The 13742-nt window shown below is 36.0% G+C and overlaps 2 protein-coding genes across 3 annotated transcripts in view; one reads left to right on the plus strand and one right to left on the minus strand.

The window, feature by feature from the left end:
* LOC105175782 (187-kDa microtubule-associated protein AIR9) overlaps positions 1-6161 on the minus strand; it is a gene marked incomplete in the record, with an annotated part of 18371 nt that extends 12210 nt beyond the window's left edge. The window contains 12 exon segments of one of the 2 annotated variants that reach the window (XM_020698352.1): positions 1-131; positions 312-413; positions 666-765; positions 1483-1548; positions 1624-1686; positions 1773-1838; positions 1919-1990; positions 2109-2174; positions 2681-2752; positions 3767-4703; positions 5029-5115; positions 5848-6161. In XM_020698352.1, coding sequence (XP_020554011.1) covers positions 1-131; positions 312-413; positions 666-765; positions 1483-1548; positions 1624-1686; positions 1773-1838; positions 1919-1990; positions 2109-2174; positions 2681-2752; positions 3767-4675 — 1647 coding nt within the window. 2 annotated transcript variants of the gene reach the window in all.
* The window catches only part of LOC105175783 (30-kDa cleavage and polyadenylation specificity factor 30), a 6748-nt gene continuing 2201 nt past the window's right edge, over positions 9196-13742 (plus strand). Inside the window, exons 1-4 of the mRNA XM_011098370.2 lie at positions 9196-9756; positions 10340-10711; positions 12621-12783; positions 12926-13036. Coding sequence (XP_011096672.1) covers positions 9362-9756; positions 10340-10711; positions 12621-12783; positions 12926-13036 — 1041 coding nt within the window. The 5' untranslated portion in view covers positions 9196-9361. The remainder of the gene's footprint in view (positions 9757-10339; positions 10712-12620; positions 12784-12925; positions 13037-13742) is intronic.

The raw sequence follows: 13742 nt of genomic DNA on the forward strand, positions 1-13742 counted from the left end.
ATCTCTAACAAACTCAAAGTGGCAATAGCAAGCATCTTCCTCAAATGGTTGGTCCACGGAAGCATGTTTAAGCAAGTATCCAGAAGGAAGTTGTTCTTTCCACTGTTCGAGCAGAAACTTAAACGTAGAATCTGTTATATTCAAAAAAACTTTGAGCCTTCATTCTTGATGTTCACATCAGTCAGAATCCTAGTCATCATCATGACTCGAAATGAAGGATAAAATAAGGAAAAATGTTGAAAATCAAACAGGCCCAACATTGAATCCATTGTTCAGAAAACCAAAATAAGATCTATTTGCTAGATGCTTACCTACAGCCTGTTCTGGACGGCACAGTTCCCACCCACCTCGGATGCACAAGGCAGTGTGTGAAGGATAACGCTTGGCAATTGCTATCTCCTCTCGTGAAAGATCTGCAAGAATTTGAAAGAGGTGAATGGTACAGGAGATGGTTAATAGCGAAAATAATAAAGAAAAGATTTGGGGAATGGACGTTTTAGAGCAGCGCGTAGTTGATAAACTCCCCAACTTGGTCCCAGGTGAAAGCAAGGAAATAAGAACAATGATAAAAATTACCAATTACCTACCAAGATGAAGTGATAAAGGGCGTAAGAAAAAGCAAACAGGCACCAAAAAGTGTGACCAAAACCAACTATCAAACTTACCCCTGTCATTGAACTTTTTCAAGGTTGGACCAACAAGCAATATAGAAGCAGCTTCCAGATGAGACATCTTAAGTATGGGGTTCTCCTCTACACGCAAATGCTGCAGATTACCATGGTTAAGATATATGCACGTATATTCATTTAGCACTCATTATCAAGCTTGGCATGCGAATGCAAAAGCATGACCAAATAATACATCTACATGATGTCAGAACCACTCACTAAGTAACCATCATATGTTCTTCAGAGTCGTACACTTCCAACTTGAAGTTAGAAAGTCAATTTCCCACCATTATCAGTTGGATCATAAATGTGCATACTGTGTAAAGTTTTCAGAATGTAGCAGTCATCTCACAGATTAAACTTGAATTTTAATATAATTCAGTAAAAGGGAGGCTATGTTTGGTTCAATTGAACCTTACCCACAAAGGCTAAAAACACCTCCCGAGAAGTGCAAATAAAACATATTCCATCTTTTCCAAACATCTTTTTTATTATTCAAACTTCTTTCCCCAAATACTTACTAAAAAGATCAATTATTATATATTTCTATATATATTTAAATATTGCATCAAATTGTAAACATTTTTACTTTGATCTTCAATCATTTAAAGGTTGATGTGTTCCACCACTAATCATCAACTAAAAGTATTTCCAGAAACAGCCAAAACCAACCGCTAAGATATTCTCCAAAGTTTTCCGAGAACATCATTTCTCAAAGAAACCTAAGGCAGAATATTCCAAAAATCTATGCAAACATAGCGCATAATTTTGCTAAATATAAAAGCCAAAATGGATACATATTTGCCCTACTAACCTCAAGTGCTGGTAAGCATGGGAAGCCTTTCAAAGTTGATATTTTATTTTTGCTGGCTGCTAGCACCTATGACAACACAAAGTTACTTTTCACAAAGTGAAAGATACAGGGATAATAAGATTATTAACGCAACAAACAGACCTGTAAACGAGGCTGGCTTGCCATTGAAAGAGATTTTAACTTATTCTGAGCAACAGAGAGGAACTGCAAAAACACAAGCATTATCCTCATGCAAAGGGCACAATCCTAATAATGATGAGCATGAGACCAAACAATTTCTGGAGGTTCACCTCTAAGTTAGGAAGCTCGGGAAGGCTCTTCAAGGATGTGATTTGGTTTCCAGCGAGATAAAGTTGCTGCAGTAAAAGAAAATAGTCTGACTGAAAAAGAAATGTCCCATCCTTGAAAGAGTAGATCGTTCAGAAAAGAGAATCACCTGCAGCGCCTTGCAATTCTCAAGTGGCTCAAAACCAGGTCCTTTGAAATCATTGAAACTCAGATCAAGAACCTGAAAGTAAAACAAGGAACGTGATGCACAAGAGGTTAAGATGAAAACATGTTGACTAGTGCAAAAGGAGAGTATACAGCACTGAAGTAATTCCTTTTAAATATTTAAATATATGCACCTTCACCCGTTTCAGGACTTCAATACCATCCAATGTCGACAGGAGATTGTCTCTGAGATAAACAAACTGCAAAAAAGTTAATTTTAATGTAGAATAAAGTTAGATCATAGAATAGAGAGCAAAAATTCATGAATTTCTGCATCTTGTCTTATAAGAAGTCACTGAAGATCTTGGGGCCAGTTTGCTAATTAAGAGTGGTAAAACTAACTTGCAAAGAAACATCCATACATGTTCTAGCATGCAGATACACTTTCGAGGTTTTGGAACTAATAGACTGAACCAAGTCCAATTCCAAATGTTACATTCCTTAGGCAACCATTAACGTAAGTTATAATAATGTGTATTGTGGCATTGAAGAAAGAGACAACGAAACCATAGCACTTCAAATGTAAGAATAAGGCAGCTATAACCAAGGAACATTGGCATGTAAATTTACTCACAACAAAGAAAAAACACAGAGCCTTAGCATCACTGATTACTCTAGGCAGCAAGGTGGGACCTATATCTCATGCACTATACAAAAACTGAAAAACCAACAGCCAAATTCAGGAACTGTATTTAACAAAAAGTACCTCTAGATTTTGTGACAAGTTCAGCCCACTGCTGGTGAGACTGCGTATTTTGTGGCCCCGGAGATCCAATCTCTTCATTTAAGGGGAAAAAGGGACAAAAAGAAGAGTTAGATGAACCTTTAATTGACTGCAACTTGACATAGTAACAAATGATGGAAAGCCATAGCATTCCAGCTCTGACCAATTAAATGTTTGATGGCAAATGATAATTCACAAGCCACTGCAATAGGAATAACTACGACTGGCATGGCCGAGGCCATATGAGCATATATTGTAAAATTATACATCCCCAAATGCCACCTCTTTGTCCTTGCCACGTTCAGACCAGACCCTAATGTCATGAGGTGTAACCCAAATACTTAGAAGCCTCAACAGTAGTTCATCATATCATGTGTGAAAGCCAGTCAAGAGCAAAACCTCATAATGTCCTTGGATGAATATACAATATTAAAGATCAGAAACCTTTCTATTAAGTTCATCTGCAATTAAAGTTTATGTCACGTTTTCAGGGCAAAACACAACTTTAAAAGGAGACCGTTCGATGGAGGAAATTGATCTGGAGTGTTCAATTGAGGGTTCAGTTAAAATTGGGGGAGAATTGCAAATCGCAGATGGATGCAACGTCGTTTCTGAATGGGATGAGCCAAATCAGTTTAGGGCTCGATTTGGGGATTTCGCATCTGGGTTGAAGATCACCAAGGGGTGCATAGCAGGACACGTGGACAGAGATGATGGCATGTAGCTGGAGGAACTAGAGCTATTTTTTGATGGATTTTTGCTGAGGGTAATAGCAGACACAGCAGCTCGAGAAGAAGGAAGAAAGGGACTTCAATCCAATTTTAGTTACACTTTTTGATTTATGCTTTTTGGTCAAATTTCCTTGTAAACAATGTAAAAGGAGCTGAGGACAAAAACAATGGGCATTATTGAATGAATTATTTTCTGAATTTCCTTCATCTCTCTGTTCTTCTACTTCCCACCTCCTTCTGTCTAATTTATTAATTTTCTGCAAAATTTTCACTCTTTAGTGTTACAGTTTATTAACACCAAATATAGTTTTTAGGGGCTTACATATAGAATTCTTACCACATCATCACCAGCTTTCGCTTCAACTTGAGGGAGCATAATCAGACGCGAGTCCCGACTTTCTCGAGTGCCCACCTTCTTACGACCAGTCAGAGTGGAACTTCTGTCCAGCGATGTTGACAAACTACCAGATTTGGACCCACTGGATACTGTGGGTGACCTGGCAGAGAGGGAGTTAACCTTCGTAATCGACTTTCTAATGGAACCACTACTTCCAGTGCTATCCAGTGATGGAGAAGAAATCTTCTTGACTGAAGAAACAGACAACTGAGAGGATCTCAGCGAAGTCTTCTTACTCGAATCTTGCTTGCTCGAATCAGAACTGGTAGGTGTTCTCGGAGTTTTGGGAACAGGTGAAATAGGAACAGACTTCCGAGTTTCTGGAACACTCTGTCTGATAGCAGGCTTAGCACTAATTAACGATGCTGAAGTCCTCCGAATTTCTGGAAGAGATTTCCTTAGAGGTTCTGAGGCTAAAGAACTGGTTCTTTTACCTGCTGCTAAACCGATGTCAGTACTCTGTCGCTTTGTAATCATTATTGGCTGCTTTTCAGGTAAACCACCAGTGCTGCTCCTTCTAGTCACTGGAACTGATCCCGAAGTGCGCGAGGCACTACTCATGGTTGGTTTGGTCAATGTTGGTCTTGCTTCATTTGAACTAGAGTCTCCACCACTCTTCACTTCTATTTTTCTCTTAGAAGCCCCACCAGTACCAGTGCTCTTAGGTGTTGTTGTGGCATTGGGTTTCAGCACTTTACCGGCTTTCTTCACACCCTCAATCGGTAGTTTTTCCTCTAGCTGTAGAGCATGCGGCTCAGTCAGTGGATCTTTGGTGTCTGACTGTTTGGGCTCAGTATTCCTGTGCATCTCCACTGGATCTTCACTGGATTGAACCATTGAAACCTCCATTGGGGAGAACTATCCAGGCTTCAATATACTAAAAAAAGATTTTTGGTTACAACCACCATGTAAACAGACAACCAAGAAGCAGTGGTACAAATTTCAGTAGTCTGGTGCTAGACTTGGTTTCCAATATGAGCAAATTTAAGTGAGAACAGGAGCATAATATCTTCTAATATCTAGTTAATCTTCTCTGGTCTTAATTACCAAATATAGAAAGTACAGAAACAACATGAACAAGTAGAAGATTCAATGTGAAAGTAAATTTCTTCAATTCCCATATTATATCATGAAGAAACGGTTAACATATGAAACTTAACAGGTTCATTTGAAGCATGTCACTTGTAACAATTATACAGTACCTTGTGCTTGAAAAGTCGTCTGCGGCAGGGTCATAACTGATCCATCTTTCCAATTTAGGGTCTCTCAAAATCTATTTCCTTGAATCTCTACTTTCAACAAATAAACGAGAAAAATTTAGAAGTGCGAAAGAAAAAGAGAAAACTACTGCTACAAACAAGAAAACTTTCAAGAACCATCAGTAAACTACTAATAGTTGATACAGCAAAGTAAATAAATAAAAGCCCGAGTCTTGACTCTGAGTCAGCATTGCAATTCCATCCAAGAAGTCCAAAAGACAGAGAAATCGGTGGAATGCAACTCTCAACTTCTTGAAGTAGAACTGCTATAATATTGAATCCAAAAAAAGCAACAACAGTGCATTCTCAAGTCCTCAAGTCTAAACTGAAATTATAATTTAGTCCAAGAAAATCAAAGAAAAAAAAAAAAAGCAACAATAAACTCGACTCTCAGATTTTCGAGTCCAAACCAACATTGTAATTCGGTCCAAGCAAACCCAAGAAAAATAACAACAAATGCCATTCTCAAATTCTCGAGTCTAAGAAAATCAAGAAATTCGGAAGTCCCTAGTTCTTTTAGTCCGAACCGACAATACAATTCACTCAACTAATATCAATAAAGACCAAGAACAACATAAAAAGTTGCAAGTCCCAAGTCCAAATTTCTTAACAATTCGCTCAAACAAAAGCAGTGACGACCAACAAAAACATCAAAAGTTGCACGTCCCAACTTCTTGAGTCTAATACCCACATTACCACTCAACAAGAAAATCAGCAAGAACAAGAGAACACAAGAATGCTTGCAGTTCCCAGTGGTCATACCTCAAGATAGTTTAGATCTGGTGAAGTAGAGTGAGCCCAGCAAGAAAAGCAAGACAGTTGAACAACACTTGGAAAACCTTTTTCCCACTCTAGGGTTCTAAAGAAAGCACATCACTACTACTGAACTATACGTACACAGATATCAATAATGTGTGTAAAATATTACATGGCAGTTTTACACCAGTGTCTCTTTTCTCTTTTTTTCTCAAAGCGTGACGAGAAAAAGAGAGACGTATGGCAAAGTAGGAGAGAGAAAGAAAGAAAGAAAAAACTGGAGAAGAAGATTAATGAAAGAGAGAAAACGAATTATGGAAGTGGTCAGACAGAGCAGAAATAGATACAGAGATGTATATAATATAATATATATATAGTATTTGTTTATTGGGCCAATGAGTAATGTGGATTACAGTGCAGAGGTTATGATATTTTGTCGGAGAGTATAACTACTACTTCAGTGCGCGTATTTTGGGGTCTTACTAATATTTTAAGTTTTTGTGTGGTTTTTAAGAAAATAATTGCAAATTTGGAAAGTTGGGTTGGCGGAAAAACGGGTGCGAAAAGGACAGCTTGGACTTGGAGGGGATTTTCAAATCCATTTCAAAAAGTTTCGGATAATGGCTTCTAACCCATCTACAACTAGGATCCATCAAACCATACACACTCATCAAATTTAAATTTAAATTTAAAAAAGTTTACATTATTAGACAAAAATATTATTTAATATTAATATTTTAATATGTTCCCCACGTACACACCATAAAATATTTCTAGGAGTAATTAAGTTTAAATCCAAAATCTCTGCTTCAACTTAGTTTTATTACCCTGTTAGATAAGATGATTGTTTAATATCATTTGACAATTATTTTAAATTTAAAAAACTAATTATTGTGACAATAATAATTAAAATTTATCCTATAATACAATATTGAGGACTTAATAATAATGTCAAAAAATCAAGCATGTTCCAATTTAATAAATTTGATTGTGATAAGCAGATGGTAAATAAATTTGATGAAAATGATGGGAATGGTTGAATATATATGACCCCATCCATACATGACTGTCTAATTGTATTAATTAGGAACAGTAGCAATTTCAAATAATTGATTGAATTTGGAATGAAGTAGCAAGTGGATGTGGAGCTTTGCTGGATTAGTCAATACTTAAGACAACACCCACTCAGCTGCCATTATTGCTACAGTGACGAAATCAATTAAGTTGGGATGAGTATTTTGTAATAATGGAGGATGCACTGTTTCATACAACCTTTGTAGGTAGCAATTCAATTAAATAAGGTAACAACCTTTGTAGTTTTCTATTACATGGCAAACTGAATTAAAAGTTATAGGATTCACTTTTTTCTTGTTTTATATATATTTCTTATGATAATACTGAGATGGTTGATATATATATATATATATATATATATTTGCAAGTAATTGGTCATGTTTATTTTTTAATTTATTCGATCCGACAATTTTGTTAGTCTTTTATTTTTCTTCATTTTTTTAATTATAATGGAGTAATAGAAAATTAGTAAATAAATAGTTTGAATATTATTATATTTTACATACTCAAATAATGGATGTGCAAAAAAAATACAAAAAATAAAAATATTTTATTAATTTGGTAATAAAATTAAGTTATTAACTATTTATTTTTTAGATAAAAATCAGTAATTAAATGATTTTTTGAATATATTTTCTTTAAAAAAATATAATAATTTTTTTATGTTTATTTATTTTTTCCTAAAAATAATTAACTTTTCATTAAGCATATATATTTGTCAATTTCTTTAAAAAGCATATATGAATTATTGGCTATATTATATTTGTTGTGTATCTACTTATATATATTAATTTATACTACACTTGTAATTTAAATTCTTCTCTTATTAACAAAATTAATTAAAGAATAATTTGACGATGATTTAATATGCAAAATATAAAAATATATACATATATTAAAAATAATATAATTATTCAAAACACGAGAGACATTTTTGTCCAACTAAGGGGGTAAGTATTACAATTGTGATGCTATTTTAGCAAACACAAGGTGGTACATTTCCATCTACACATAAAAATTGCACAGAAATGTCATGTTGATACAGTCAGGCCAAGCCATGCATTAAGACCATGTACTATATTTCTAAATGGGTGGCAATTGAACCTATACTATCCTTAATGGGATGGGCTCAGGTCAAATAAATGGAAATAAAAATGGGTAGCGGTCCTATAAATTAGGATCCACTCCAGTATAATTGATTTTATTATTATTATTATTTTGTATGGTACTAATCACCAACTTTCTAACATGTCATTCCAAATTGAATTTTCTCTTCCCAAATAGCCCCTGCCCTATCTCTCTTTCCTCTGTTAGTCTCAGCTTCTATTCTTTTCCTCTGTCGAAGCTCGTCGTTGAACGACTTCTGCAGATTGAGGTAATTTCCTTTGGGGCCCTTGTGCTTTAAGTTAACTTTCACATGTAGCATAAGAGGGTGAAATATTGAACGTTATACCTATATATATAAGATCATATATATGCATATGTCGCAAGTAGCTGGCTAGTATTTTTTTTCAAGATTCAACGGACTTGTAACAATATAAAATATATATATATATATACACACACATATAAGGATCCTGATTTATTAAGTTAGACCAATTTTAACAAGTTTTATAGTGAAACAAACGAGATATCAAAATTATCAATATGGGACGAGTTTCAAATCCTTTTTGGGGTTGTCTGAATGGGTTTCGGGTGTACTCCAACCCATCCCACCCCAAATCCAAAGTGTTATTTGATAGGGCAAGTAATTGGGTCGAATTTGTAAAATAATAGTACTTCAGTCCTCACCCATCAAAAGACATAGAAAATTATGCATAGAGTAACATCCAAGATAGCATCGATCAAGTTATGACTTAAGCTAGTAAATACACCAGAATATTCTCTCTCTCTACTTGCGGTCTCTTGTGAATTTCTTTAAGGGATAATTACAATCCGTTCCCTTGAGGTTTGATGTAATTACACGTAAATTTCGTATAGTTTAGAAAATTACATTTAGCACTCTTGAAGTTTCTTTCCATCTAATTTAATTTTTTTGTTAATATCAATAAATTTAGTGAATATTAACATTTAATTTTTTTGTTAATATCAATAAATTAAAAGAATATTAACAAACGAAGATATTTATTTGTTAGACGGAAGCAAATATAAAGCACGTTAAATATAATTTTTCAACAAGGGGTCTATGTGTAATTTCCCAAATCTTAGTGGGGGAGTGTAATTATTCCTTTTCTCGATTTATTTCCTGATTATTGCCTTTTAGTATCATAACCTCTTCCTTTGTGTGTCCAAAACCTCTTCCTCCTCCGCTGAATTTCTCAGCCCATACATACACACATACATACCTACACAGAGAAGAGAGAGATATACCTACACTGTACTTGTAGCCCCCTCTTTTTTTTTTTACTTTAATTTCTATTTATATAATTATTGTATATATATAAATATGGATGACGGAGAAGGGGGTTTAAGCTTTGATTTCGAGGGTGGGCTCGACACGGGTCCCTCTCATCCGACCGCATCCGTACCCGTAATCAAATCATCAGGCGATGCAAACACCGCATCCGCCGCGGCTGCCAATGCCAATTACCCTTCCGCAGTCCCCACGCCGGCGACGCAGGCAGCGGAGGGGATGGGTGGCGGTGGGAGGCGAAGTTTCCGTCAGACGGTGTGCCGGCACTGGCTGCGATCACTGTGCATGAAAGGAGATGCCTGTGGGTTCCTTCATCAGTACGACAAATCGCGGATGCCTGTTTGCCGATTTTTTCGTCTCTACGGAGAGTGCCGCGAGCAGGATTGCGTGTATAAACACACGAATGAGGATATAAAGGAGTGTAATATGTATGTATGCGCTAGTATTTCCCTTCCTTTTTTTGAAATTGAATGCTACGGTTTTGGCTAATATAAATAGGTAAATAGATGTATCTCTTGTTTCCACTTGATGCTTTTAGATAAATGGAACAGTTAGTTCTGATAGTCCTCTACATTATCATACGTTTGGTGGGGGGCATATAATATGGCCTAAGGCTTATGGGTTTTGGTGCTACAGTGTTGGTCATTTGATTGTTACCTGGAGGTCAAAGTGTGAGCCATAAAACTGGGTCCCTGCATGGTAAGGCTAAGTGCATCCAGCCCTCCTCAGATCCTGCAATGGATGGCACGAGTCTACCGCACTGGGTGTGAATTTAGAAATTTGTGTAAATGCTTCCGTTCATTGTGCAGGGGAGCCAGTAGAATTTCACCTGTTATGCAACAAACAATGCCTGTCATATGTCATCTTCTCTGTTTCTTGTCCCTAAACATCCTCCATTCATATTGGCTTAGGAGGAAAACAAAATGATTACATCGTCACGTCTTTGTTTTCATGGTCTGAATTATAAGCCCTTTAACGGTAATTATTCTGATTGGGGTTGGAATATTACAGGTATAAACTAGGATTTTGTCCAAATGGTCCTGATTGTAGATATAGGCATGCGAAACTGCCTGGACCTCCACCTCCCGTTGAAGAGGTTCTTCGGAAGATTCAGCAATCCTCACACAACTATGGCAACAGATTTTTTCAAAACCGTAATGCAAATTATGCCCAGCAGACAGAGAAGTCCCAGTTTCCACAGGGACCAAATGAAGCAAATCAAGTTGCAAAAGGTAGCACGACAGAGTCTGGTAATTTGATTCGTCCCCCACAAGGACAGCTATCTCAGCAGACTGGAAACCAGGGTCAATTACAGAATCTTCCCAATAGCCAGCAAAATCAAGCTAGTAGGAATGCCACATCCCTGCCCCAAGGAACATCTAGGTGTGTTCAGAACAAGGCCTTTAATTAGGTTGCAAAAGCAGTTCATGTATTTACCTGTTGAAGTCTTTTTAAGAGATTTTCTCCCATAGCAGCTGTAATTAACTGTTTCACATGTTTAATTCCTTACTTTTGTTCTCTGGGATGATGTAAATTATCTTTGCTCATGTCCTTTTGTTCGTTGGCTGATCTTGAACATCTAGGAAGTATTGATTTGAGCAATATGCATGTTCTTTAGCTATTGCAATTTTTAATTAAGAAACACAGACATCATCTTTGTCATTGCTTCTCTGTATGCGCTGAAGCTCATTAAGTTTTGGAAAGCTAGCATTGTTACTTACTAATCTGATAGTCCAGAAAAGAAGTGCTCTTAAACAAGGTATTCCTTCTTTTAGTCATTCTAGTTGACTTGGTCAAAGAGATGAGGGAAAACCAAAAAGAGTAAATTTCTTATATTTTCTCTCTGGAATAAATTTGTTCTTTTGCCATCTTCCTTTTTTGAACGACAAAAACTTCTGTACCTGAAAGGTGATCTTCAATACTAGACATCAGCTAGGTTTCATTTTCTGAAATTTGCATCTTCTGGAGAAAATAACAATACCATTTTGAGTATTGTCTTCAAATGAAAGAAAAAATAATAAAAACTTATTGAGTACCTTCGATCCTTGAAAGTCAATCTGAGTGCTCTCTTCATCTATGGAACTTCTCATTTCTAGTGTGTATCTGATGCTATTTTAATGGTTTGAATTGTGTATGCTTACATGGCATGAAACAAGTACTCTTATAAAACTTGATCCCAATATGGAATTTCAGATTTTCAATTCAACTGCTAATATATGCGAAAAATTCAATCCTTGGGCCAAAAATGGGTGTGTATCCTCTCTGTTCTATTTGTGGGTTGGGGCACTTGTTTTCCTTGTTGCATCATTGAATCACAGATACCATTGGTCCTCAATGCTGATCGTGGCTATATTGGCATGGCGGAGTCAAGCAGTGACTTGGTTGTCATTTAATACGAAATGTATAGTAAAAGAGTTAAGACATTCTTGGAAGTCTGTATGTGGCTACAAATTCACAATGATCAGTCTTTCTTGATAAGACTTACAAATTAAAATCCTGTGGAAGAAGAGCTCAGTTCCTTTATTTACTGATTGCATATTATTGTTATAATGTAATAATGTGTATGCATGTGTGGTTACTTTGTTGGTGGAAGCAGGGCTACGTACACATTATAGTTTTATTACATGATTGTTTGCCAATTATCATTATGCAGTGTTACCTGTGATTTTGGACTAATCTTGTGATTCTTAACTTAATACAGTTTTTTACTACTGGTTGAAGTAGTTACTTGTTAGTGGCTTATTGAGTTCTTGGTGATCCTTGTGAGATTTCTGTCCTTATGAATCTGTTGGTTTCATGATCCTCACAAAATAGGCAATTTGTTAGTTTAACACGCAGAATAATTGTCATTGTAACTTGTATGCTAGTCATCAGATGCTGGAGATTCATTTACAACTAGTATTTCAAATGTTTGAGGTATGAAGTGAAGTTTCCTCTTATCATTCTTCACATGTATGCTTTTGTAGATCCAAGTTGTTTACTATAGTAAAAGTGTATATTAGTTATTCGACCTTGAATTGATATTACGCCCTTATGTTGTGTTCTTTGTCCTGAGCTCTGCTCGGTTGTTTGGACTTCCATTGGCTCATATGCTTAGCAAATGTACCTATTTTAAATGTTTAAAATAGTTTGTTTGTTTATCATCCCATTCCCCTTTAGTAGTTTCATCCTCCATCTTCCCCCCCCCCCCCCCCCAAAAAAAAAAAAAAAGGAAAAGAAGGGGAGGAGAAGTGATTATTCAGCTCGGGACTTTCACTTATACATGTATTCCATGTGTATCTGGTTATTTTAGGTACTTTGTCGTCAAAAGTTGCAACAAAGAGAATCTGGAGCTGTCTGTACAACAAGGAGTATGGGCAACTCAGAGAAGCAATGAGGCTAAACTTAATGAAGCTTTTGAATCTGTTGATAATGTCATTTTGATCTTTTCAGTCAACAAAACTCGGCATTTTCAGGTTGGTCTGATTTTAGTAACAGTGGATACCAGTTTGATGTTATAACTTAAATGTCAGAAAGCAGAGGATATTTGCTTTTCCTTTAGTATTAAACAATGTCCACTTATTTATGCATCAGAAAAGATCTACTTCTGTTTCCTAGGGTTGTGCAAAGATGACATCCAGAATTGGTGGCTCTGTTGGTGGAGGAAACTGGAAGCATACTCATGGAAGTGCTCATTATGGACGGAATTTTGCTGTCAAATGGTTGAAGGTCCTCACTATATGGCATGTTTGTTGAAGTTACATATATGTTGAGGGACATAAGTAATAAAAGCTGTCTGCAATGAGATGATTGAGAATCTTGCTATTTAATTTTTGTCAGCATCTTTTTGTGATGTAGGATGATTGGTACGTTTATTGAAGTTTAATATATGTTCAGGAAACAGTAATAAAATCTGTCTGCTATGAGATTATTGAAAACCTTGTAATTTTTGTCAGCATCTCTCTGGATGTAGGGATGATTGGAGCTTTGGGCATATTTTCTGTACTCTCAGATTCTGAGGCATAGCATACTCTGGTTAAAATTGTTCCAGTAGCTTGAGATATAGGGACTGATGGAGACAATGTGTGATTAGAAGTACTATGGTGAAGATTTAACTCAACTTTTTCCAGCATAACCAATCTGCGTTTGCATAAGTTTGACAAAGTCATCCAACTTGCTTAGTAGAGCTGTTGGCCTTCTATTAGACCTATTTCTTTTCTTAATATCCTTAGCTTTCATGATGCTTAGGATGTATTTATGACAATTTACAAGCCAGTTAGACCTATTTCTCTCAGTTTTATTGCCATCACATTTATCTATTACATGTCTTTATCTTGTTCTTAGTTGCCAAGTTTTATGAATTATACAGTTTGAGGCAACTGCAGATCTAGATTAGTGAAACTTCAATTGCTGCATTCTCAATCTCATGCAAAAC

Source organism: Sesamum indicum, linkage group LG12 (assembly GCF_000512975.1).
Source record: "Sesamum indicum cultivar Zhongzhi No. 13 linkage group LG12, S_indicum_v1.0, whole genome shotgun sequence".
NCBI classification, from domain to species: Eukaryota; Viridiplantae; Streptophyta; class Magnoliopsida; order Lamiales; family Pedaliaceae; genus Sesamum; species Sesamum indicum.